The sequence below is a fragment of the Primulina eburnea genome, chromosome 10 (assembly GCF_022965805.1).
Source record: "Primulina eburnea isolate SZY01 chromosome 10, ASM2296580v1, whole genome shotgun sequence".
Lineage (NCBI taxonomy): Eukaryota > Viridiplantae > Streptophyta > Magnoliopsida > Lamiales > Gesneriaceae > Primulina > Primulina eburnea.
Genome location: NC_133110.1, coordinates 2,705,058 through 2,732,360, shown reverse-complemented (window position 1 = coordinate 2,732,360; position 27,303 = coordinate 2,705,058). Strand labels below are relative to the sequence as shown.

Below are 27,303 nucleotides of genomic sequence, written 5' to 3'. Positions count from 1 at the left end.
AATAGTAGAAGTTCCTGAAAAAACTTATTTCGGGATTAATTTTTGTCTATTTATTTTTCAATGTCTTCACTACAACAAAAATGGTTTTTCGCAGTGCTGTTAATAATATTATTAGCGTGCCACGTAAGAAATTTCGAACTCTAAACTTAGCGACGGTTTTATCCGTCACTACAAGTAGCGACGGTTTTATCCATCGCAAAGGTAACCGTCGCCGATTCATATTTAGCGACGGTGTTTTAGAACCGTCGCTGATTCAATTTTAGCAACGGGTCTATATATAGTCCGTCGCTAAATTCCGTCGCAAGCACCATCCGTGCTTCGTAAGCACGGACGCTGCTCCACGTTTGCAGCGTCCGCGCTTACGAAACACGGACGCTGCGCCACGTGAGCAGCGTCCGCGCTTCGTAAGCGCGGATTGAGGTAGTTTTGCAAACTTTTTTTTTTAAAGTATTTTTGAAATTAATTTTAAAAATTAAATTATTTTTAATAAAAACCCAATCATATTTTAATAAATTATCATAAATTTATATATAAAAAATTATTTTCTTATTAACAATTTATAGACTTAAAAATTCTCGACCATAAAACGTTTTGAACTTCTCATCTTATTATTAGGTCTTTTGTGAGACAATATCACATATTTATATTTGTGATACTGATCGACTCAGTCCATATCTAAAATAAAAATTAATATTTTTTGAAATAAAAGTAATACTTTATCATTAATCGGGTCAAACAAGAAATATGTTTAATAAAATTAAACTATAAAACAGTTTCATAATAGTTTTTTTTTATTTTAAATTATATTATTCTATCGGTGCCATGATTTCATCTTCTCTCACAGCTCAATACACAAAATATATATAGCTATAATTAGGGGTGTTCAAACTTCGGATAAACCGAAAATCCAAAGCGAAAAAATCGAACACCGAACCGAACCAAAAACCGAATTTTGTAATTCGGATATAAATGTTAAACCGAATTTTATTTGGTTCGGACTATAGTCTACATATGTCAAAACCGAAAAAAACCGAAATTTCATAAAATTGATAATTTTTTTATATTTTTATTATATATTTTGATATGATATTTAGTGAATGAAAAACCATTTCGAACAATTTTTAGTTGATTGTTGTTTGTTTAATTAATTTAGACCTTATATTTAAATATTTTACCGAGAAAACAAAGTTAACATATTATATTTTATATTATATTTATATTATTAATTTAAATATTTATATCAAATTCGAAATAACCGACCGAAATAACCGAACCGTTTTGGTAGAAAATCGAACTGAACCGAAGAAAAATGGTTCGGATATCGGATTATATATTTCTAAAACCGAAAAAAAAAATCGAAAACCGAACCGACCGATGAACACCCCTAACTATGCTATCTTATTAAGTGTGAGACCCTTAGAGTAACTATCTTATAGAACAACAAAATATTTAATTTTATAATTACCCTTCTTACCCTACTAAGAAAACTCCTCAAGTTACTCCATATTTTCCATAGAAAAAAATCTAAAAAAAAAATTCATTTTAAATAGAACAACTATTCTAAATTGAAAATAATTTCGTGTTAATTGTTTAATATTATTTGATCAAATTAAAAATAATAATAACACATGTAACGCTCATGCATCTTTATTAGTATATATAAACAAACAATATCAGACGGATTTCATTTAATATAACAAGCTTATTTATAAGATGACCACAATATCTTTATTCAAAATCACTTGCCATTCAGTAATATATATTACATAAGAATTCGTTATCTAGAGTAACACAAGACATACCTATTGTTTCACTTTTAGCGTATTATTATTCAGAGTGAGTCTCATGTGAGACCGTCTCACGGATCCTAATCTGTGAGACGAGCCCTAAGACAGTGGCCTCCTTGGCCTCATAAAAGGTCCGACCCTGGAGAAAGAACCTGTAAGTGACTATTGACATGAAAGATGGTCAATCCAGGAACCGCCATAGCTGTCAAAACACCTTTTGGTGTAGCCCCTGGGACCAAAGAATATAAAACATGATCTGATCTGAGCTAAAATACAGAGAGAATGAAACATAACGATGCATATACTTCGAAGTTTAATATAAATTCTGATCATATGCATAGATTTTACTTACTATCGATTGACCGCCTTCTCGAACATATCATGTACTTTCTCGGTCCATTTCAACCTCTCCTTAGATGAATTATTAGAGCGACTGTATCCCATTTCGCAGTGGGACGGCCTGGCCTAGTGACCCTACCTGGCAAATGGCATGAATTTTAGAGACTCGATTATATGTAAAGGTTGCTGAAAGGGGAAAAATAAATATAAAACCAGTTGACAGGAAAATTCAGTCGATGGGAACAAAGAGGAATGGTTGGTTGTTAAGATGCCACAAAATGTTACGTAGTTGTCGGAGCAAACCAAGCAAGGCAGAGTGATAGGCTTGCAGTAGTTTATATTTTTTGTTATCATATTTCTCATCGTTGTCACTTCTGACGTGCTTAATCAATATACTTTTGTGTTATTTTGTTGTATGAATTTTTTCTTCTTCTGTTTTTAAGATGAATATGGGCTAAAGAAGGTGATTTTTTTTTTCACAATTAAAGTTGTCAATATGAACTTTGTGAATGACTTGAAGCAGAAAATTTTCAGAAATGTACTTTCCGCAAGGCGTGATCACACCTTGTGACTACTCTTCCGCTGTCGATGCAACTACGTCTGAATTTCGAAAACTGTTAAGACAATATCAGATTTTTTACTCATAATTATAGTATTTGATTTGTGAAAAATAATTGAAGAGAGATTTTTATTATTGGGATAAGATTTTGTGTACATTAGGTTTTCTTTAATTTAGTGGGCTTCGCTCCTTTCCCAAGAACTATAACTCATGTGAAGAAAGCCTGAGTCACAAGAAAGAAAAAAAAAGAAAGGGATTTCTTCCACGATCATCACACGTGAAGAGCAAGAGCAAGGCATGAGATTTTCTCCCAGTTTGCTCCAACAATTCTAGTACTTTTTTTTTTATTTATTTTTATGGAGATTGTAAATCAAGTCATGTTTGGCTTCTTCTTTATGATTCAAGGGAAAACTCCATTATTTCAATTTTATTACTGTGAGGTTTTGTGCTTAATTTAATATTCTTATTTGTTTCAAGCATTTGTTGATATATATTTAATTCCATGAAATTCGTATGTCGACTAATCTAACAACTTAATTTGATGTATGGATTTTTATTGCTATACATGAATTTATTGATCCATAATTGAATGAACAATTGAAACGCGAGTATCAATAGATTAAATGTGTTGTGCTACCATAACATATTTTGTTTAAATAAATCAACGAAACTAGATCTATCAATTGTAACTATATCGGTTGTTAGATTTTAGGAATAACTGTTTTCACGAAACGAAAATGTTATTTTTAATTAATATAGAACGTTATCGTGCTCAGTTAATTATTAATAAGTTTTGACTACTGGGTTTAGTCAATTAAATTAGGAAAATACAAAGATTTTAGCGGTTATCCATACAACTCTAATGTTATTTGTTTGAAAATGCATGAATAAATCAAATATTAACCGATGAACAGTGATACAATAGGATATCGGAACCCCTTGAATCAAAATCTGCTTGTATTGAATTCTTTATTTTATTTTATTTAAATTCATTGTCCTTCCATGCTTGTTAATCTCATTTTTATTGTTTTATTTAATTAGTATTTATTCAATAAAAAAGCCCCATTTTATTTATTTTTATTTTTTATTATCAAAAGGAATAAATCCCCGTTTTATGTAGATTCAACCACACTACCATGCACCGGCTATATTTTAAAGTAGGAAATTGAAATTTGAAAGCTCAAGGACAGCACGCTACAGAAGAGTATGAAGATTCTCAAATTCAAAATCTTTTCTCGTGTTTATATAACCTGGAGGAGAAACCTAAAAATACAACAGGAACAAGTTCCAATCATCAACAGCTCAGTTTGGCTATTTGCTGCTTTCCCACTTGAAAAGTTCCCTAAAAATCGACAATAACAAGACAAAAAAAGGATCCTGTAATGATCAAGACACATAAAGGAGAACTTTTCATCCTCGTCGTGCCATGCCATTCAAAATTCTATTTCCAGCATAAATATCACTTGATTTATAATAGAAATGAAATAGCTCGAGTTGAAGAGAATACAAGATATAAAAATCAATCCCTTAACTTAAAGAAAATATGCCATTTAAACCAATAATATAATCGTATCTCAATAAATCAAAGATTCCTAAATCTAGGTATAACATTGAAGTAAAGGAATATGAAAGACTTTATCCCCTTTATAACCAACTGTTGTTAACATCACAAAGATATCCACCACAGATGTTTCAAAACTGGTAATATAACTATACTACTGTGTCAATCATCAAATAAACACTGTTGATTCTTAGTAGATGCAGCCATTGCTACTGCCTGCCCCGTTTCATGCAGGATGGGCATTTATATTGCTTTATGCTCTCGGCTTTAGCAGGTGTTATCTTCACACACTTCCCATGGAACCACCGCTCACAGATGTCACAGCCAATCCAGAACTCGTCAGCATTGTAATTTCCACCACAGCTTCCACATAGAGTTTCACTGTGTTCATCATCTTCCTCTTCTTCCTCGTAGCTTTCTTCAGCCAGTTTAGGGTTGCTTTTAACCTGTCCATCAATGGATCTCTGAAAACGAAAGAAAAATAGTTTGGGTTGAGATGCGAAGGATGAGCCTCATGGAGCCAGGAGCCTAGGCTCATGCCTTGTGGCTTTAAATAAATTACGGCCAGGCGACAAAGGAGGAAAGTTGAAGAACAAAAAGATTCAACAGTAATAAAATTAAATGTGTGGTCGGTTCTATTTCTACCTTTGTGCTGCCACGAGATTTGCTTCCACTATCTGCATTGGGCTTGTCTTTCACAGGCTTCCTTTCAGTTACAACTTCGAAGACTGTCGGTAGATCATTGATCAAGCTGAACAGGCGCTTCCTGCAAGTACCAAGAATGCATTAGGTACAACTAAAAACACTTCTCGAGTCTATGCTATACATACCCAACTGACGCTCCCTCTGCAGAAAAAACACATATCACCTAGAAAAACAAAACAAGTTTTAACAACAATATCTATCAATAGAAAGATGATATATACCTTTCATTGCGGTTCAGCCTGGCTCCAAGATAGAAAGCCACGGAGAGTAACCAACAATCACTGTGCACAGCAATTAATGAAAGCCAATCTCTTCGATTCATTCCATCCCTAGCGAAATTGATTCCAAGTGCTGGCTCTGGCAGTTCAGGAGGAACTTCCTCAGCTGGAAGATTCACTTCCCATGTTTCATTAGGGTGCCCATATAGACACAGATTTTCCTTCTCTACATCAAAGTAAAATGAGACATGAAAAACTACAGAAATGAAATTACAAGTTAAATGTTACATCTAAAAAAAGTATCTAATATATTGATGTAAGAAATACCATATGCCTATTACAGTTATGATGCCCACTCAACTCTGATTCTTGAGGTAATATCATAATAGGCAACGGGTATCACAAATATTACATAAAAAATTCCTCAACTCCAAAGATCGTTACAACACTATACAACCCAGTAGAGTAGTTAATCGATAGTCATTGAATTAGGATTCCCAAAAGAAAGTATCTAGAACAGCTAGGAAACTAACAGCGAGTTAATAACAAGACATTATTAACTAACCGATTTGAATGTGGTAGGAATCAAGAAAGGTAAAGCCATAGTTTTTCAACCAACAACAGAAACACAGATACAATGAAAGCTGCTGCGACATCAAAATCTACATTATTACCATAAATAAATGCAGAGATATTTCTCGCTAACAGTTAGAGAAAAACCAAAGGCCAAACATGCACACTTTTTTCTTTTCAAATTCCAAATTACAATCATCTAAAAACCAAGAAATAAGGACGACACCCCACCAACAAAAAAAATAGCAACAATGTAAAGATATTTATCGATGAAACAATCAGAAAGCAAGTCAAAAAGAGGCGAAACTTACACAGAAATTATACAAAGACCAAAATTTAAATTCAAAAGCTAAATAAACAAAATCTGAACTGAAAGTAATTTACCTGGATCACAAATCCCGTAAAATTCATCCACATCTGAGAAACCAAACACAAACAAAAAAGTAAATTCGAAATGAACAAATTGAAAATGCGTATATTTTTGGTCTGTGTTTAGACATATTTTTTTAGCTTAAAATACCATATATTAACGCACGAAGAATTCCAGCACGACGAGCGCTGTAATCTTTGAAGATCTCCTCTACAGTTCGGGCACTCGAAGGAACTGATGCCATTTGCTGTAGTTATACACAAGATCTGAAATTTAATCGACCAAATGCTTACGATTTTGCTTATAGGAATGGAAAGAAAGTGAATTGCAGAGAAAGGGGATGGTGGTGAGAGGACAACAGCCGTTAGTGTGCCCGTAACGAGAGAATAAAACGCAACGTAGGAGAACGACGTCGTTTCCTTGCCCTTTCAACGGCGTCGTTTTGCGTCTGTCCCTTCGCTACTTTTCTTTCTTCCACTCCTTTAAGCTTCATATTATTTTTCTTACTTTTTACCCTTTTTAAAAGTATTTGCAATTTTTTTAAGTTATTAGCTTTTCAAATAAAATCATAACGTTCTAGTGTACATTTGCAACATTGAGGATTCTTAGGTAATGTTCTTTAGATATAAATGAAATTACAAAGTGTAAATCGTGAAAAGTACGTCTAAATTGATAAAATAGATAAACGTTGATATCATGACTGATATAAAAAATTGATAGCATATCACTTTTTCCGTGTTAAGCAATATCAATAGGTCAAAAACACACAAAGACATTAAAAAAAAAGAAAAAGAATGAACCATAGATCACTGCCTTCCGTCACCAAACCTTTTATTTTTCTTCAATACATGTTATCCAAATTCATACATTTACGGTCATTCCTCTGGCACCATTTAAATGCCCAACTCCCACCATTTCCACCGCATGACTTGGGTTATCCCTGCCTTGTATGGCTGGATCGTATTTCTCCCCACCGCTCCACTGGGCATATGATTCTTCGAAAAGTACCGCATTGTCTCCCGACGCGAGTTCATCGTCCCGCATTCTCAAACGTATAAATAATTTGAGTGATAAGAGGATAATTGTTGTGGCCATGAAATTCCAGCCAATAATAAAAAACGCTGCAACTATTTGCTTGAGTAATAGTACTCCGCCTCCGTGGTAGAACGCACCCTTCGTGTCTTTGACCGGCAGCAGCATGTTGCAGAGGGTGGGTTCTGCTAGAAGCCCGGTTAAAGCGCCGCCCAATATTCCGGCCACCGCATGTGTGTAGAACACCGCCAGTGTATCATCCACCTGGAACATTGTTTGATATATTAACAAGTCATATTAACGGCCGATTACCTTTTTTGTTAAATAAATTAAACATGAGAAATTCAAATTTCGATCATGATAGTTAAAATAATTTTAGGCTATATTTATTATATGTTAGAATTCTTGTTCATCCAATTAGCTATGTAGACTTCGGCTGTGGACATGGACTACTTGAAAAGAATTTTGGGTTCTTGTGAAGTCTTTATTAGGGGAAAGTAGAGGGAATGGTACCTTTTGTAGCAAAGTTGACTTCTTGTGAAGAATTATCATTGAGAACCATGGGATGCTTCCAGAAAGCACACCATAAACTATAGCCGCCCATGATTGCACCACGCCTATGCTTTCCATATATATTTCACGATTCAACTCAAGATCTCGATAGTAAAAAACTTGATTTTTTAAATAAATTATATGCTGAATTAAGTAAAATATACCTGCACCGGGAGTAATGCAAGCTAAACCAGTAATCATCCCCTGAACAGCGCCTATAACTGAAGGTTTCCCAAAGTAATAAACATCGAGTGACGTCCAAACAAGAAGGCTAGTTGCTGCTGAAATATTCGTATTCAGCACTGCCACTGAAGAAACTAAATTTGCAGCGTATGGCGCCCCGCCGTTGAACCCAGACCACCCCATCCACAGCAACCCCGCTCCTGCAAGCATCAACAGTATATTGTTTGGCGCATATCTGTCCCTCTCTAATTGTAACCGCGGCCCTACCTGTCTCGGATAAAAAAATAAGATAATTGAAAGTTGTTTATACCTGAAAAATTAAATTGAAATTGCATTATTTGATTTTAGAGTAGAGGTAATCATATATGCATGATACATTTCTGTGAAATATATTTTTTTTTATTTGATCAATGATATTTTTATTTTATGCCAAAATTTATCTTAATACCAATATGTGGCATGGAATTTACTACTAGATGACAATCACGAAAAACATAATTATGTCTCTGGAAAGTTTTTCAGGACGGAAAAACAAGAAATTGCAAATGCATGAACGATTAAGTCAATTAGATCAAATCTTCCAAAAATGGAAGGCATTTTTTGGTTCAAATTTTACTTATTTTTAGTAACTTTAATAATATATGATAAATGGCTATACGAGCTTTTAACTAAAGAAATTGTACCCAATAAGCAGCCGTGAAACCAGAAATCCCCGAAGCAAGATGAACGACGTAGCCGCCGGAATAATCAATCACTCCCCAATGATACAAAAAGCCACCACCCCATATGCTGTACGCACCCACAGTATAACAAAAAGTAAGCCAAAGAGGAACAAAAGCCATCCACGCCTTAATATTCATCCTCCCTAACACCGACCCCGCAACCAAAATCGTCGTGATCGCAGCAAAACTGAACTGAAAGTAAACTAGCGAAGCCATTGGAAAAAATGGCTGAGTCATTTCCGTCTCAATGGTGCCATTTGAGTAAAGATGGGTGCTTTCTGGCACTGAAGCTCGTCTTGTCAAGTACCTGCGAGAATTTAAGCATGACAATAATCTCTTCAAATAGGTGAAATTCATCGTGAAAATTGAAGTTTTTGATATACAATACCCTTGGTCAAGAGCTAGGCCTGCTTTCCCCCAGAAAGGAAAAAGTTTATCACCAAAAGCTAGACGATAACAGAAAAGAACCCAACAGATCAAGACTGCGGCAAAGGCATACAACGCCATGAAAGCAGAATTAACAGCCCATTTCTTCTTCACGATGCTGGCATAGAGGATGACAAGTCCCGGCATGGACTGGAGGCAGACGAGCGTCGCCGCCGTCAGCTGCCACGCGTTGTCGCCTTTGTTCAGCCAGTCCGGAACCGCCGGCAGGCGTTCTTCATATGCTAGAGTTAGATTATTAGCCATCCTAACATAATTTGATTCATGAAATGAAAGTGGGCCGCAAATTATAATGTTTTGTGGCGTGGAATTATACGGAGTTCGGACTATATAAGGTCAACGAGTTTTTGACTTTTGGAATACGGAAATTTATTCGGAAAGTCCTTCAACATGTCAGGTTGGCTTTTGGAGGGAACGAACGCAGCATTAAGAATTCAGGATGACTTTAATTATTTGTCAACGGTTCATTCCGTACTAATAGTGTTTTTATTTTTGAGAAACAGATTTTTTTTAGCCTGTTCGGAAATTCCATACATATGACAGCTTGGCTCCTACATGTTCCAGAAGTCAATCGTTTGACCAACCTTAAGTTGTTGGAAGCATATTAATTAATGTATGTAGTTGGATTAAAGTACATCGTTATTCAATAATACCCACATTAATACATATTTTAATTTTATGGTCTGATTAAAAGCTTACATATATTTATCCAGTTGCATACATAAACTGGTTGAAGAGTTGACAAAAAGATTCATATGAAATGATTAAAAGTTATGCATATATATATATATATATATATATATATAATAAAAAATAATATTTTTTATGAAAATATTTATCATATAAAATTGATTTATAAGATGGTCTGAATTTTTGTTTTGAAAACGACTAATTATACTTGTTTAATTACTTTTTGCATCACAACAAAAAAAGACATAGACTCTAGTTTCCCTTCCAGATTGACGTGAATCAATCGGACGCAGATGGGTTTAAAAAAATCAAGGACAAATTTGATGGGAAAATTAGACAGTATAAGGTTTGTCTTGTTGCTAAAAGATATAATCAAGTTGAAGGAATTGGTAATCAAGGAATTTTTATTCCCACAGCCAAGCACTCTACGGATCGATGCATTCTTACAGTTGCCACAGCCAAAAAGTCATGATCCAAAAAAATATACATCGGATATTTTACAAGATTCTTGAGTCATGGTTACTCGGAAAGACAGATTTCCTATAAAATAAAATTTAAATCTTACTCTCACAAATGAAGCATTGTTCAACAACCCTGTCAAGTATAGAAGATTAATTGGAAGGATAATTGATCTCACTATCACAAGGCCAGATCATGTATCGTATTTAGTTTGAATGTTGAGAAAATTCATTCAAGAACTCAAAAAATCTCACTAGGATGCATCCATGGAATTTAAAAGTATGTAAGAAGACACTCTTTGACGAGCTAGGTTGTTTACTATCTTCCACCAACAATCTCACTTTAAAGGCCTTTTTGTGATTTAGATTGAGAAGGTTGTCGCACCACAAGACGATGAATTACATGATATTGCACTTTCTTAGGGAACTCACTTATTTCATGGAAATCTAAGAAACAAAGCAATGTTACAAGATCATCTATATAAGCTGAATATCGTGCTATGACGAATACATGCTTGAAGCTAACTTGGTTGCGCTATATTTTGCAAGATTTAAGAGTTACACAAAGGGATCACAAACGGCATTTTTGTGATAATCAAGTTGCTTTGCATAATGTGGCTAACCCCATCTTTAATGAGGTTACAAAAAATATCTAAATAAATTGTCATTTAATATGAGAAAAATTATATTGGATCACGGATTGCAACTCAAATCTTTTAAACCGCACATCAGCTCAATCACCACGATTCGATCGCTCTACCAAGCATGAACAATTATTGCACCCAACACTAACTTTTGGAAATGACTAGAATGATTCTTGTACATTTCTATATCATCTACATTATTCACAGTAAACGGAAACAACTAGGATTTGCTCAGTTTGGTGATAACAAAAGATTAATTTTTGAATATAAGGATAATTTTTTGTTTTTAAATGGTAGGTTAGACGTATTTTTGAAGACAGGAGAAATCAGTATTCGATCCCAACAATCAAACCATCTATTTTCCAACTCAAAGCCACAAACTGTGCAGCCATTGCAACTGAAGGTTTTCATGGCATGTTCCTCTCAGATGGAGGATGGGAACTATTGGACTGTCATCTCCTCTGACAGTTCAAACCCTTCATCCGGTGTCTTTTGCAAGAGAATAGCACCTATTGATGCATCTATCGTAGGAGATTGGAAGATAGTAAGTCAATAGTATAAAGTTTGTACCACAAGCCATTCAGGTGGTTAATGACGTGGGCATCTTCGGAAAAAGGTCTTTGTGACCAGTGGCAGAACCAGGTTTTCATTTTTACTCGAACTATAATTTTTTAAATCATGATTGAGCTAATATTAACAAATAGAATCCTCGAGCTATCAGAAAATAAAACAAAATTTTATGTACTAAAAATATCGGAAAAAAAACAAGTCATCCGGACTACCGCTCGATGGAGCAACACACATGGCTCCGCCCGTGCTAGCTTGTGACGCTCCCACACTTCGTATAAGGACTCTTTGAGCAAATTAAAGTAGGTGATGTCGTTCCTCATCTCATTGTCTTTGACGGTGAAAAGTATTTCTCAGCCACAAAATGACAATAACCGAGATACAATAACAAGAAGACAATCTTAATCACTGAGACAAACCTTAATCGATAATTAACTTGAAGTCACAAAATGACACATCTGCAAAAAAACAAGAAGAAGAAGAAGATAAAATTGCATGTTGCCCCCCTACATTTTATACCACTTAACTTGTATCCCTCTAAATCTAAACATTTTCAATCAGTGAAATCCCTTGGACTAACAATTGGTTGATTGAATATCTCTCGATACTTTCATTTTACATTCTGAATCTCAATACATATTTTATTTTCCAGCAATAACTCAAAAACAAATTTCATCTTTTCAAAGAAGCACAAGAAGAATTCATAAACTCAATGCAATCCTCCACCGCTTCAGCTCGATGTGAATCGGCCGTTTCAACATATGAAGGTAACCTTGTCAAACAAGATGGAGAAACTTTAGGAGAACACCGGGTTCGACCTGATGCGAAAAGCCGAGCTTTTACTACATTTGCTTTGATGTGCCTTAAGAACCTGGATAATGAAAATCTCGTGACTTTTGGGAGTCTAAATGCCCATGTTTTCTTGATCAATCTCTTCTTGTTTCCACCAACTTTTTTAGTACAGTGTTTGATGTAAAGGGTTGCAAGTTCAGGACTCGAGTTCACTCTTTGACTCATGTTTTGCTTCTAATGTATCAAATTGTATTTGTGCTTTTCGTGGAAGAAAGAGGAGATGAATATTAAGAAGCAAAAGGTGATATTGTATAGGGAATTTATAGACTTTAGTGTGGGGAAAAAGTTAAAGAGAACATGAAGATGGGAAATGATATATGTTAATTATATCATAGGTAAGTTTATTCTATAAAATATATTTTCGATCGAACATAAGCAAGCTATACCGTACAGGTAGTAAAAAATATAGTAGGGAAAATCCAACAAAAATTTATAATTTAAAACTTTATACAGTAAATAAAAATTGGAAAACTTAGAAGTAAAAGCTTCAAATATATTTCAATCTATGGACAAATTTTCTTGTTTAGCTATTAATGAATTATTTTCTCTCGAATTAAATTTTATACTAGGCATGCATAATTTGGCCATTATTATTTCTGCCGTTGCTTATGCTTCTACGCGTTGATCTTGGTATTTTGAATCTTTGACTGGGATGTATATGTTCTGAGCATATTAATTACTCTTTCACCTTTAGAATAAAAGAAAGTAGTGCATTTAAGATTATGTTTGGTGTCGAATGGGAAACTTATTTACTCACACAGAAGTTGGACCATATGTTGCAGTCTGAATTTTCATTAACGGGCCGTTAATCTCAGAGTGCATTCAATTAACAAAATGAAATAATTGACTGTTCCATTTACTGGAGTTCGCTACCGATCAGTAGAATATTGGGTCCAAGAATAGTTTCTATACAAGCAGATGAATCCGAATGGTGTATGTTGCAGGTCTGTATCATGGCCTGTTGCGGCCCGATATCAGTGTAGGTCTATGGAGTTGGCACAGACTAGACATGGAGTTGTGGTCAAATATAATCATCGGATAAATAAACTTTTGTGAACCATCTTAGTTGCATTCTATGTATATGTGACGCACTCCCCACCAAACAGCCTTAGCATGTGAAACCCACAAAAACGGAATAAATAGAGAGGCACCCCATTCAATCTCAACCTTCAAACTTTAACTAACCAACAAACTAGTCGTAGAACAGGTGTGCTCTTTGTGTTGAGAGCTCCATCTTGATGTAAATATTCCTTGTTTTTTCGGAAAACTAATGATTTTATGAGCCTTTGGATTAGATAACATAGCTTTTAACAAAGTACACTACACGAGTTTTATGCAAAACACAGTAACACCTTGCTGTGGTTTGGTTTTGACGGACTTCGGATTAGATAACCCAGAAATTTAGAGGTGGATAAGCGAAAAAGACGTCATAGAACATGGTAGTTAGAGCATCGTCCTCCGTATCCCTGACTACTGTGAGTGATTTGTGTATTAATTTTTTAACTTTCTCCTTGAATTTTAGCTGAATTTTTGTTGTCTCATCTTATCGTCCAGCCGACTAATTAAATTGAATGTTTTGACACATAATTCTCTTAAACGTGTTTTAAAACATTGAGACATATGAGCAAAAACGGATAATATTACTAATGAGCTTGAACCATTATATTATTTCTTACAATTTCCAAACTACTAATTAAATCACATTTTTTTAAAATTTTATAATTTTTTAAAAAGATTAAAGATCTTCTATAAATTAGTATTTACTTCAGCACATTTTTTAATGCAATCGAGCTAGATTATGCCGGCCTGTTCCCTTTGTCCGAGGGACCACAAGAGAAGAAGACCCCATATGAAATTGACCCCACCAGAAAAAAAATCCATCTTCCTCCCTGATTGGATGCGAAGCATATACTTTTATCACTTCCGATTATTCCCCAATTGTCGATTCCAGAATATAGAATATCCATCGGAGAATCCCCTCCATGGCTCCTCTGGTCTTACTTCTCATCTCTTTCTCAAATCCCTTCTGATTCGGGGGCGAATAAAGAGAAATCATGTAATGAATCAAGAAACGAGAACAAACCCACTAAACAAAGTTCTTCTCATTGTGCAAGAATATTTTTTTATGCAGTGTTAACAGTATTTAACACCGTCAAACAGATATGGCCACTTATTCTGTTTCTACGAACCCTGCTCTCTCCCCTCCTTCGTTCGCTGCCTCAACTTCCACTTCTTGCAGTTACAGTTCTAAAATTTCCTGCTATTGTAAATCAAGAATTATAAAACCCATTTGCCTGGTTTGTGTGAGGAATCAATCTTTGAACTGTAGGAGGTTAAAATGGAGTAAAGAGTTTCAAATCTTGAAAGTTAAACCCTGTAGGGAGAGGCTCTTTCTCGCAGCGGGCAGTTGCGGCAGTATGGATAATGCTGAGTACCGTGAAGTCGACGATGAAGAGGAGGAGAATCCTCCCCTCTCCGTTGAGTCTGAGATGTATTCTAAGCCTAGGCGTATTGCTCTCTTCGTTGAGCCATCTCCCTTTTCGTGAGTCTTTGCTTTTGACCTTGCGTTGAATTTTATTCATAGCATGCATTTCTTGTTTGGAGCAACTTTATATTGTTCTTGAGGGGGAATTTATCAAATTTCTTTTGACATTACTTATTAAGGGAAATAATTTGAATTCAAAGACGTAGTTGAGCAAGCATTTATTTGACATGTTAATATTGTTAAAGATGGTTGCGATCATTGAAGTATCTATTAAACAGTTGTAAGATTATGCAAATTTTTATTATTTAGATAAATTTCAGACTTCCCGCTGAATGGTGGGAAAAAAAATTACGTGGGATGTTTTGACAGAATAAATTTTGTGATGCCGGAGGAAATTTAATGTCATCCTTGTGGGCAACGTTACTTGATCATGCTAGTTTGGGTTTCTTTGATCATTGTGTTTAGTGGAATGAATTTGTCAGTGTTGGGTGTTTAACTGTGCATATACTATTATTACTATATATTGATGGATTTTGATAGATATTGTGCTTTGATGACTTAGAATTTCTTGCTCCCAATTTGATGCTTACAAATCAGTGTTCACATCATTCATTCTGTTGTCTTGTAATAGAGGAGATTTATGCGTAGCTATTCTGAATTTGTGTCTTGGCATTGTAGTGTTTGTAGATGTCATGAGTACTTTATTAGTTTGTTTTGCTTTTTTGGTACATTGTTAGCTTTTTAGAGAGTTATAGTTCAGAATTTCGGGTCATAATATGTTTTTATTTTTGTTATCACTCTCTGTTTCTTTCTGTTAGTCTACTTTGAGTTTTTTCGTGACAGAGTCCATTCTTTTGAACTATGTCCAGCTATATCTCTGGATATAAAAACAGATTCCAGAATTTCATTAAATATCTACGCGAGATGGGGGATGAGGTATGTCCTTGTTGTTTGCGTTCCTTTCTGTTCTAGCTGCTGGAAGGTTTAAAATGTCTTTGTAACAAAGGATAATGTTGAAAATAAATAATAATAATAATAATTAAGAAAACTGATTTTTCAACAAACTAAAAAGTGAAAAACAACATCTGCATAGAGGAATTCGTTTTATTCTTTTGAAAATTCTGATACAATCATACAAGAGGTAATGCTACATTTAATTGAAGTATTAGTTACATGAGTCGGCCATGAAGAGTTGGTTTCGCTAATGCCTATGTGGAATGAAACAAGTTCAACTCTGCAGGAGTGATGAGTCTAGAACCGATAACAACGGCTTAAGTTTGTGTAGTTTTTCATGATGATTCAATTGATTGATCTGTATTGGTATTTTGGGTATTTGGTGCAGGTCATGGTTGTGACCACACATGAAGGAGTGCCACAGGAATTTTACGGAGCTAAATTGATTGGCTCACGTAGGTTGTTACCAAATTCTTGCCTGATAAATGATGATTAAGTTCATGCATTCTCTACTATGTTGAAATATTTGGTTACTCAGATTTTATGTGGGTGCAATTATAGTTTTAAACTCTCATTGCAGTTTCCCTTGTCCCTGGTACCAAAAGGTACCTCTTTCTCTTGCACTCAGCCCAAGAATAATTTCTGCAGTTGCTCAATTCAAGCCTGACATTATTCACGCCTCATCTCCAGGGATTATGGTGGGATTTTGACCTCATGCTTCTACTTCTGTTTGGTATACAAAATTTTAGGGAACATAATTATTTTTACTTATTCACTGGTTGTTTTGACATGGGTTGCAGGTGTTTGGTGCTCTTATCATCGCTAAATTACTATCAGTACCAATAGTATTGTCGTATCACACTCATGTTCCTGTGTATGTTCCTATTTCTTCCCATTTGTTGAGAAAACAATTAATAAAGCTGAAATTCATATCTTTATCAACTGAGTGTCCTAGTGAGCTTCGAGCAGTTATTGATCCAATCCATTTTTCCGTAACTTTACCAAATTAAAAGTGCTAATTATACATTGTTATTTTGCAGATATATTCCAAGATATACCTTCAGTTGGCTAGTCAAACCAATGTGGTTAATATTGAGTATGTGAGATACATTTGTAATTATAATTCGGATTTTAGTTATCATGTTGTGGAATGTATGATATATTTACCCATCTTTTACCAGAATTTCTGCATAGAGCTGCAGATCTTACGCTGGTGCCTTCTGTTGCCATTGCAAAGGATCTAGAAGCTGCTAGGGTGACTGCAGGTGAAATTTATCATTTCAGCTTAGTCAGTTTTTTCTTGAAACTTGTTTCACTTTTTATGTTGATGGAGCAATGATAAAACTGATTTTGTCAATTTTAATCCAAATCTTCAGCCAACAAGATACGCCTCTGGAATAAGGGTGTCGATTCTGAAAGCTTTCATCCCCAGTTTCGCTCCCATGCAATGAGAGTGCTCTTAAGGTAGGTAACTCCAAATTCCACTGTGTTTTGTGTTACCTTGACATAATTTTAATAAAAGTTCTTTCTGATTCAGCAATGGAGAGCCCGATAAACCGTTAATAGTTCATGTTGGACGGATTGGAGTTGAAAAGAGTTTGGATTTCATCAAAAGGTCTTTTCCTTGTTCATCTGTTATCTTGTATTCATCTTTTGGAAGCATTAATACTCGACAACTGATGTCAAATTTGAAACAGGGTGATAGAAAGGCTTCCAGAAGCTCGAATAGCTTTCATTGGGGACGGACCCTATAGGTTAGATGGAATGACATTTACTTCTACACGAATTTCAAATAATTGTGTTGGATTGAGCAGTTGTCCCCGTATTAAATTCTATAGCTGATAGCACGGGTGTAATTCAAATATTTTAAACAATTTGCACTTCAAGCACTGCATTTTGATCACTATGTCACATGATAGTCATGCAGGACGTTGGTGTCAATTATTGTTACCCAACACATTAGTATCACATAACATCTACAAAGGATAGTGGTCAATTATTGTTGCCAGCACATTAATTTTTAAGCTTATTTCGTCACTGTGGTTTCCTTATGTTAGGGAGGAGCTCGAGCGGATATTCTCAGGCTCGCCTGTGGTATTTACTGGTATGTTACAAGGCGAAGAGCTCTCACAAGCATATGCCAGTGGAGATGTTTTCATCATGCCCTCAGAATCCGAGACATTAGGGCTTGTTGTTCTGGAGGCTATGTCATCTGGACTTCCTGTGATCGCTGCTCGTGCTGGAGGAATCCCAGATATCATTCCTCAAGAACAGGAGGGCAAAACCGGTTATCTATTCAATCCTGGAGATCTTGAGGACTGCTTGAGCAAGTTGAAGCCTCTTCTTGATGATCAAGAGCTAAGGGAAACCATCGGTAAAGCAGCACGTGTGGAAATGGAGCAGTATGATTGGAGGGCAGCCACTCGTAAGATACGGAACGAACAGTATAATGCAGCCATTTGGTTCTGGAGGAAGAAGAGATCACAGTTCTCGAGGCGGTTCCAATGGTTGTTTGGACGACGCTGGTTCGAGACCCCCGCCATGGGAATGTAGAGCGATGCTCTGCCAGTTGGCCCGTTCATCTGTGTCGATCCGCAGAATTAATGCGAGGTTTCGGGATTTTGGTGCTGGTATATGGTTTCAATGCAACAGAAGTCAGAGTTCTGAGATTTTAATTGGTATTAGTCATTTGACTCATTTCATTAAATCTTGAATATTATTTTGAAATATGAATAGGATGCCATTCATTCCCTATGATGAATTAGCACGACCCGGCGATCAAATTCTTGGTGGGAATCATCAACTTTATAATGTTTTTTACCTAATTCTAGTTTCAATAAAATTTGAGAAATTTTTTTCCTCTGGATCTCGCACCTGACAACATCGATACCTGAATATTTGGGATCTCGAAATTTCGGGATCATGTCGAGTAGGGAGATGATATCCCAAAATTTTGGGACTTTATCCGATAAAGAGAAGATATTCTGACAAGTCAAATACTTGTGTGAGACGGTCTCACTGTCGTATTTTGTAAGTCAAATCTCTTGTTTGAGTCATCCATGAAAAAATATTATTTTTTATGTTAAGAATATTACTTTTTATTGTGAATATCGGTAGAGTTGACTCATCTCACACGTAAAGATTCGTTAGACCGTCTTACAAAAGACTTACTATTCTGATAAATATTGGAGAAAGAAAAAGAGTAGGTCTTATGTGAGACGGGTCAATCCTACCGATATTCGCAATAAAAAGTAATACTCTTAGCATAAAAAGTAATACTTTTTCATGGATGTCCCAAATAAGAGATTCGTCTCACAAATATGATCCATGAGACCGTCTCACACAAGTTTTTGCCAAAGAAAAATGGAGAGCTCCATGTGTTGCAACTTGGGAAAAAAAGTACCAAATGAATGCGGGGAAATAAGATTAGAGCAGGTTGGGAAAAAAAGTACCAAATGAATGCGGGGAAAAATGGAGAGCTCCATGTGTTGCAACTTGCACACATTCCTCGGAAAACACTTTGCACATCTGAATTCTGCTGCGCAGGCTTGATCACGATGGTTTCATATGGTGAAATAAATCTGTTCTTCGGTTTAGTTTGTGTGACATTTGCAGTGGCAATATCATGTATACTTGAACTTCTCTTATCTTTCCCACCGGAAAGCTGCCTGATAAAATACTTCTGCGCGTGACTCGCAACCTGAGTTGGAGTTCTTGAAGTCACGAAATTTCGAGAAATACTTCTCCAATCTCCTTTGCCATATTTCTTGAGCCCCAAAAGAAACAGCCTGGAATTTCAGAATCAATACAAAATTAATAAAAATCCAAACCTCGATTCCTTTAGGAATACAAAGAAAAAAACAAATGGTGTCCGGAACAAGATTTTTTATTTACCGGTGTTCTTCCTCAGTCCAGAGCACCCCTTTCTTCCTTTCTTGCTCAGAGGTCCGAATCGAAGAGTTCCGCTTACCAATTAAACCATATTTATTCTCCCAATCCGACGTGAATGAATCGTTGTTCTGTACCCTGGAACTGGTACCAGCCCTGCTTCTATATCAGAAACATCTTCCACCAAGTCCCTGTATTGTTTCATCACATCTTCTACTGTTTTCCCCGGAATCATGGCCGCCACATTGCTCCACCGATCTGGGGTATCCTTATCGAACAATGCGAGCGCATTTTCAAACATTTTGTTCTCCTCTAGAGTCCACTTAACCCCTTGTTCTCCTCCTACCAATTTGAGTTCCCGAAATATGATGCTGCAGAATTCAGAGGTCCCGTTACTCCGTCCATCTGCTTCAATCCCAATACCTGTTTGACAAGCGGCCACGAAAGGCTCCCTAACTTCACTAATCAAAAGGGTCTCTTTAGTTTCAAAGAAACTGTCGTCGAGTTCAGATTTTTGTGCATGATTTATACATGTAATAATCATTATTTTAAACATATATAATCTTTGTCTCGTTCATTAATCATTATTATATTAATTTTGAACATTTCATATTAACTAATTTTTGACAACAAAATTTCTTTACAGTTTTATCTCAACAATATTTGTTAGCTGAGTAGGTCTCTTGTGAGGCGATCTCACGGATCGTTTATTGTGAGATATGTCAACTTTACCGATATTTACAATAAAAAATAATAATTTTTGATAGATGACCCAAATAAGAAATCTGTCTCATAAAATACGAACCGTAAGATCGTCTCACACAAATTTGTGTCCTATTAGCTACATTTAGAGGTATGAATTTATTAATAATTTTTATTTATCTCTCTATTTTCTTCTTTGATCCAATATTTCTATTTATCTAAAAAATTAAATTATCTTATTAAAATTTATCTATTATGTAACTATATATCCTAATAAAATAATATTTTTTATATAAAACTATCAAACAAAAAATTTAATTTGTGCAACATAACACTAGTATATTATAATAATAGTGAGTGACATTATATATGCGTGTGTGTATATATATTAGTATGTGGGACAATTATCTGGTCCTTAGTGGCATTTATATTTTTAATATTAATGAATAAATTTAATTTCACGGATCCCGAATCCCAATAGACGATGCTGATGTGTGAGAAGACAATCACGTCCATTTTTTATTTTTATTTTAGATATTTATTTTATAAAAATATTTTTTCTTTTTTTTTGTGGAAAAAAATATTTTTTCTTAGAAAATAAATTGTGCTAGATATTTATCTAGGCTCTTCGATTTTTAGAGTCGAATAACTCGTTCAATTTAATTATTCCAAGATTTATTTATAATTCATAAATAGATCAGAATATTTTAATATTAAATTATTTTTATTTACAGAATTTAAAGATTTTGCTAAAGGTTTAAGTTTTAGAGATGATTTTTCGACTAATTAATTAGAATAATGATTCAGTCATGATGATTATATATTTATATTTGAGCTACTTTATGTTTTAAGATTTATATGATATTTTTTAATATTGAGAGTGATGTAAATAAATGATTATCTTAACTTAGATTAGATTGAACAAATCTTTGAATTATTAGTAATATATGAATTTAACAATTAAATTCTAGACCCCAATAATTAATAATATAATAATATTAATTGTATAATGCGTAAATTATTATTCTAAATATATGTAAATGAATATTCTATGTGACATGATTTTTACGATAATCAACGCCCAATCCAAAAAAAAAAAAAAACCAACAAAGCATCCATCATTTTCTGTCATATTCAATTTATGTTGGGAGAAATAATTTTTAAAATACACAACCAAGAAAAAGAAAGAAAATAGCATTGAAGCATAGCCAAAACAAGAATTACACACTCAAAAAAGTCCTAATCAAAATCTTCCAGAACTCAAAGACAAAAAATTACAAAATCCACACAAGAAATGTATGATTATTGTCTCCTACTTGAGCAAAAATTTATTCCCTCAAGAAACAAACAGAGCTGCATCTTCCCTTTCTTTTTCTTTTATTTAAGAAATTTTGTACCAAATTTGGTTTCCCAAATCCTAACTTAAAACAAACAGAGCTTGGTTTTAATGCTTGCACGAACTTCAATTTCTTGCTATCACCATTCTGCATGTATTTTATTTGTGTTTGTTCTTGTTTTCTTCTATCAGGGCCCTGTTTTATGCCCTCAATTCTCCTTTTCTATGCCTGAAAATTACTTCTCCTTTTATATGCCCGAAAATTACATTACTAAAACTAAGGATTTTTAGTATTGGGCAATCTTCTAACATTTTGGAAGATCTTTTGGTGGTGGCAGCACTGATTCATTAGGGCCCTTTCCATTGTCCACCAAGAATGCCATTTTCAGCCCCCACGTTGTGTGTACTTCCAAATGACAATGCATAAACCAAACTCCTGCACATACAGATCCAAAAGTAAGTATAAATTTTGACCTAAAATTTTAAAAAATAAAATATATTCAATCTACTGGTTGCAACTTCTTAAAATTATATATCCAAATATTCAAACTAATTCTATTTTATTATCTTCTTGTCATAAAAAAGCTAGCAAATGAAATCAGAGAAGCCAACTGAGTACTAAATAAGATTTTACCTGGATTATCTGCTTTGAATCTAATGGCAACCCATCCACCAGAAGGCACTCCAATAGTGTTCCTCTCCACAGGATCAACAAGATTAAAATTCTTAGGATCAGTTTTTGGATTAAAATTTCCTAATCCCTTGCCTACTGCAAAAAAATTGAATCCATGAAGATGAATAGGGTGATTCTCAGGGGCTATAATCCCAGTATCTTGGAGAACCACTTGAACTGTAGCATTATAAGGCAATCTATACACCTTTGTCCCATTACTAGTGCCCATATTTGCCGGCCCGCTCCCCGAATAATTGAACCGAAATGGCGGGTTACCCGGGAAATCAGTGGTGAAGACTCCCTTGATCTTGAAAACATGAGCCTGTAAAAGAGCAATGCTCGGCATCACAAAGGTGACATTGTTTATATCGGCCACGACACGGCTACCGTTGCCGGGTATGCAAGTCGGGCATGGATTGAACCCGAGTCCAACCGTGAAGAGGAGGGAACGGTCGACTTTAACTGGCACGTTTGCCGGGTATTTTTTCGAGTTCAAACTGCGTAAAGAGTTGGTGAAATTGTTGGACACTCGGGTAGCATTTCGGGCGGGTGGGATGGTGAGAGTTATGGGAGAGGTATCAAGCGTGCCGGAATAGTGCAATGTGGCGGTGGCGGTCAAGTTGTCCACCGCCACCACGAGAGTGTCCATGAAGGTGGAGGCCGCCATCATGTACTTCCCGACGCCCTTGTCTGTGGACACGATGATGTTGGTGGTTTGCCCCGGGGCGATCAAAACAGTGTCTGTTTTGAAAGGCTTCACATATGTTGCATCAACTTCTACTACTTTCAGTGTGTGGCCTGCAATCTTGAAGAATAGTTCTTCATTGAGTGCAGCATTGATCAGGCGCAATAGGTAGCTTTTCCCCGGCTCAACGGGCAATGTGAAGCCACCTAAAAATGTAAGAAAATCAAATTTGTATAATAAATTACGAGAGCTTTCAAATTGGGAACAATCATAGTACAATTTTTACCCTTGGAAGGACAATTCGGGACCGGTCCGGGGTGACCATTGATCGTGTGAGCATCAGATACATTCGGAGCCAAGCCGGAATTCAGAGCCTCGTTGATGACGGCCTCCGTGTCCGATTTCCACCATTCAGCCAAGATGACGATTGCTTCGTGGTCGGGTTTAGGGAAAGGATATGGGATGCCACGCTTAGGCAAGATGACCACGGCGCCATGAAGGGTGGCCCTGAGCCATAGGATGTGTGCGTGCCACAGAAGTGTGCCCCTTTGGCCTGTGATGGTGTAGTTGTACACATAGCTTTGGCCTGGCTGGATGGGGCATTGCGTGATATATGCTGGCCCATCCGCCCACCCCGTTCGGATTTGCCTCACTCCATGCCTGAAATCATTATTAGCAACGACAATAAGTTCTAGAGGTATATTTTATTGTTTTATTTTTCCAAAATATTATATACAACATTTAATGTTTTTTTAATCTATGATGATAATTATAATTTTTTTTTTACAAAATTTGAAAAAAGAAATATTATTGCACCAAAACCAAATTTGGACCAATTAGATTATGAAAAGGCTATTATACCGAATTTTTTTCTTGAGAAAACCGGCAAATCAACGAGTTTTTTGTTTTTTTAAAAAAAGTTGTTTGACTTGTGACAACTGACATGGAACCGACCATATAAAATATCTTGTTTAATAAGTTGCAAGACTCGGAAAAATTATAAATTATAAACTGATTTAAATTGATCCAAAAAAAAAAAAATAGATTCTTGCTTACCAATGAATGGTGACATTGTACAAGACATGGTTGACGACCTTGATGAGCAAAGTATCATCTTCCCGAGCATAAATAGTCGGACCTGGAAATTTTCCGTTCACGGTGACAATCGATTTCGTCGAACACAGACGGGTAGTATTCTTCATCACCACCTGCACACCAATATATTGCATTGCCAAAAATGTATGAAATATTATCTTCTTGATCTTAAATTATTAAAAGTTAAAGAAAATTAGTCATATCTTGAAATATATTGTACACCTTCCTTGTCTTCGTGATTTTGGACTTTGTAATTGCTTGTTTTTTAGGCCATCAAACTCACCAAATTGATTGTAATATATATCTATAAATTATTTCATATAACACTGCATTTTAGTTTTGAAATCACCATCAGAGAATGAGCTTATGCCAACCGATTCGATTCACAAGATATCATATTAAATTTTTTCTATTAATTAAAATTAATGGTGGAAAAATATAATTATAAAATTAAGTTAAATAATTATAAAATTAAGTTAAAATTAAAATTCCGTTGGTATAAATTAGGTAGATAAAAAGAATGGACCTCACTATTTATTTCAAGATTAAATGCCGAATAGGATACATATTTCATTTTTTTTTAATTTTATTTTACCAAATAAAATTTTACTTATATATTTCATTATGTGCAACTAAAAATTGATAATATCTATAGTGATGCAACTAATGTATTTTTTGCAACAATCAAAATTAAAACTAAAAAAGCATAAACAAAATGCGAACCAAGCAAAAACTATGTGCATGCAAATAAAACGATTAAATGAATTAAATAAAAAAAACTTATAACACAAAAGAAAGAAAGTTAAAAGGCATTAAACACTTACATTAAATTTGTAATGACGAACCCTACATTCGACGAAAAACACCCGAAAGAAGCATGATACGAGGATCAAAGCCCGAACCCAAGAATCCATAATTCCCTCTAATCGAGTTTTTTTGGTTCCACCCGAAAAAAATAAACTAAATTAATTTTGTTTAATATTTCTATTAATATGTCTTTCAAGCTTATGACTTCTCAACTCATGCAATGAAGAATATATATATATATAGACGATTGAGTAAGATATATAATTGCATGAGTGTATGTATCTGCCATGACGTCGTTGTTCTTATGTTTGGTGAAGCCATGGATGCTTCAGACATAAGACTCCTTTGGCAAAAACTAGGTTTCTTGTCTCTTTTTCTTACCTGTTACATAAAGCATTATTTTCTACTTTTGCATGAATTTTTATTAGTTTGGATTAAAATATATACTCTGAATTCGTGTCTGATTCATGTACTATGTACGTAGTTATTAGGGTATTCTGATTTTGTGTCTGATTCATGTACGTACGTACGTAGTTGTGATCTATGAGCCGTCAAAGATACTATAATGACTTGAATTGGGTCATTAGTTTATCCAGTTTGCTCCACGATTTGTTGGTATATTTGGGAAGCTAAAGAGTGTTGATATACGTACATTATACTGCGGGCCAATGGGAGTTAAAGTGATCACAATTTTTAAATTTATTGTTAGACTAAGTGATTATTGGATTTTTCTTTACAAATCTTTTAGATGTTACGTACAAACACTTTCTTGATTTGTTTTAATTAAAAACCATTCATATTTGTTTTCCTCATCAAATTTCTTACACATACGGTAATCCAGGGGGGATTATATTTTTTGTATTGATACTCACACTTTTTTCCCTTTTATGTCACAATTCACGGTCTTGGTCACCAATTTACACTTTTTTCAATTTTAGTATTTTTGCATATGAATGCTGACATGACATCGGATATATCAGTAAAGTTCATCACCATTTCAACCAATAATATCCCTACAAGAATAAATACTTATGGTGACATTCATAAATGTCATCATATTCAATATTTAATGACATTTAAGTTTTAGTGACACCTCCAAAAAATGTCCTCTATTCCAATGTCGTCTTAAACTTACTGACATTTTTTAATGTCATTATAAGATGTTAATGACAACTTCATACGTGTTACTAATTATTCATATCATGACAATTTTAAATGTCAGGAAAACTCATGTTTAAATACATTTATAGATGCCTTGTTATTATAGTAATAATGACAAATTTATATGTCAGTTAAAATCATTTATAATGACAACTGAAAGTGTCGTGTATGTTATTTATAGTGACAATAATAAATGTGAGAATATTTGTAACAACATTTAATTAAAAGTGTCTACAAAAAAGTGTCACAACAGCTATTTATTGTTGTAGTGAATGAAATCTTTGGTTACTATGTCTTTGGGATAGTTGCAAGAGCCCTTTCAGACAAACATATACACAAAAATTGTTTAAAAGCTAAGATATTCTACTATTTAGACAACCTTTGGTTATTAACTAACTTGTTACCAGTCTTTATCATCATCATGAGATTGCAACTTTATATTCTTAATTAATTCTTTTTTTTTTAAAGTGTTACCATGAAGTTAATTGGACTAAGTGATTTTTTAAATCTTATTGTTATTATTTTGATTGGTTGGGAACTTGCGGTTGGTGGACATGCGTTGGTTGGTTTTTCACAATGGTTGCAACAAATCTTAACTTTATTCTTGAAAATAAATTTCGTCAATATTCGTTTGAAAGTAAAATTGGTTTGAGGGTCATAATTTGTGCCTTTTATTTATGTTATTGTTGCTGAGGATCTCTTCTTTTTTTTTTTTAAAAAAAAATGTTACCTAATTAACCTTTTTTTAACAACTTCCTCACGAAATTACATATGTTAGTTAAAGAATATCATACCAAAATTTACATTATACCATTAATATATCGCTATAAAAGATATATTATAATATTGTAAATGTGGTACTAAAGATGAAATTTGACAAAATAAATAACGAATGTCACGACATAAGGACCAAATATGCAATATTTTCTTTTATTATTAATTAAAGAATGCCCGAAATCAATATTCGTAGTTCAAAAAACACTTGAGCGTTGATCTCAGAATAAAGTAGTCCGTTCTCCTGGAAAAAAAAAACACACACACACATGCGAGTAAAGTAGTTTTGTTTGCTAAAAAAAAAAAGTACTTGGTTGATTCCTAAAGCCAATCCAACATTATAAGCTACCTAAAATATATTTAAACATCAAATTCCAACAATTCAGTTTATTCCATCAAATTTACTACTACAAAATGGAATTATACATCTGAAAAAAAAACAAAAAATGTAAAAGTCTGTTGCAATTTTGCCGAAGGACATCATCAC

At 34.5% G+C, this 27,303-nt stretch overlaps 4 protein-coding genes and 1 pseudogene across 4 annotated transcripts; 1 reads left to right on the top strand and 4 right to left on the bottom strand.

Annotated features, from left to right (window-relative positions):
- Positions 1-4,198: 4,198 nt before the first annotated feature.
- On the bottom strand, positions 4,199-6,566 carry LOC140842480 (PHD finger protein ALFIN-LIKE 2-like). Its single transcript, XM_073210432.1, has 5 exons — positions 6,263-6,566; positions 6,127-6,159; positions 5,173-5,395; positions 4,892-5,012; positions 4,199-4,710 (listed from the first exon to the last, which is right to left on the bottom strand). Exons 1-5 carry the CDS (start codon positions 6,354-6,356, stop codon positions 4,456-4,458), a joined length of 726 nt encoding a protein of 241 aa, XP_073066533.1. The 5' UTR covers positions 6,357-6,566; the 3' UTR covers positions 4,199-4,455.
- A 329-nt stretch (positions 6,567-6,895) lies between these two features.
- Positions 6,896-9,327, bottom strand: LOC140803563 (ammonium transporter 2-like). The gene is made up of 5 exons (XM_073159471.1): positions 8,990-9,327; positions 8,563-8,908; positions 7,861-8,146; positions 7,658-7,761; positions 6,896-7,408 (listed from the first exon to the last, which is right to left on the bottom strand). The coding sequence occupies exons 1-5, from the start codon at positions 9,289-9,291 to the stop codon at positions 6,974-6,976; spliced, it is 1,473 nt and encodes a 490-aa protein (XP_073015572.1). The 5' UTR covers positions 9,292-9,327; the 3' UTR covers positions 6,896-6,973.
- A 4,811-nt stretch (positions 9,328-14,138) lies between these two features.
- Positions 14,139-18,446, top strand: LOC140842479 (sulfoquinovosyl transferase SQD2-like). Its single transcript, XM_073210431.1, has 11 exons — positions 14,139-14,798; positions 15,611-15,677; positions 16,084-16,154; positions 16,276-16,393; positions 16,496-16,569; positions 16,736-16,791; positions 16,877-16,960; positions 17,072-17,159; positions 17,233-17,310; positions 17,393-17,449; positions 17,753-18,446. The coding sequence occupies exons 1-11, from the start codon at positions 14,419-14,421 to the stop codon at positions 18,246-18,248; spliced, it is 1,569 nt and encodes a 522-aa protein (XP_073066532.1). The 5' UTR covers positions 14,139-14,418; the 3' UTR covers positions 18,249-18,446.
- Positions 18,274-20,127, bottom strand: LOC140803678 (transcription factor DIVARICATA-like; annotated as a pseudogene).
- A 1,336-nt stretch (positions 20,128-21,463) lies between these two features.
- On the bottom strand, positions 21,464-25,080 carry LOC140842478 (laccase-4-like). Its single transcript, XM_073210430.1, has 5 exons — positions 24,899-25,080; positions 24,036-24,187; positions 23,266-23,639; positions 22,256-23,185; positions 21,464-22,057 (listed from the first exon to the last, which is right to left on the bottom strand). Exons 1-5 carry the CDS (start codon positions 24,986-24,988, stop codon positions 21,927-21,929), a joined length of 1,677 nt encoding a protein of 558 aa, XP_073066531.1. The 5' UTR covers positions 24,989-25,080; the 3' UTR covers positions 21,464-21,926.
- Between the last annotated feature and the right edge of the window lie 2,223 nt (positions 25,081-27,303).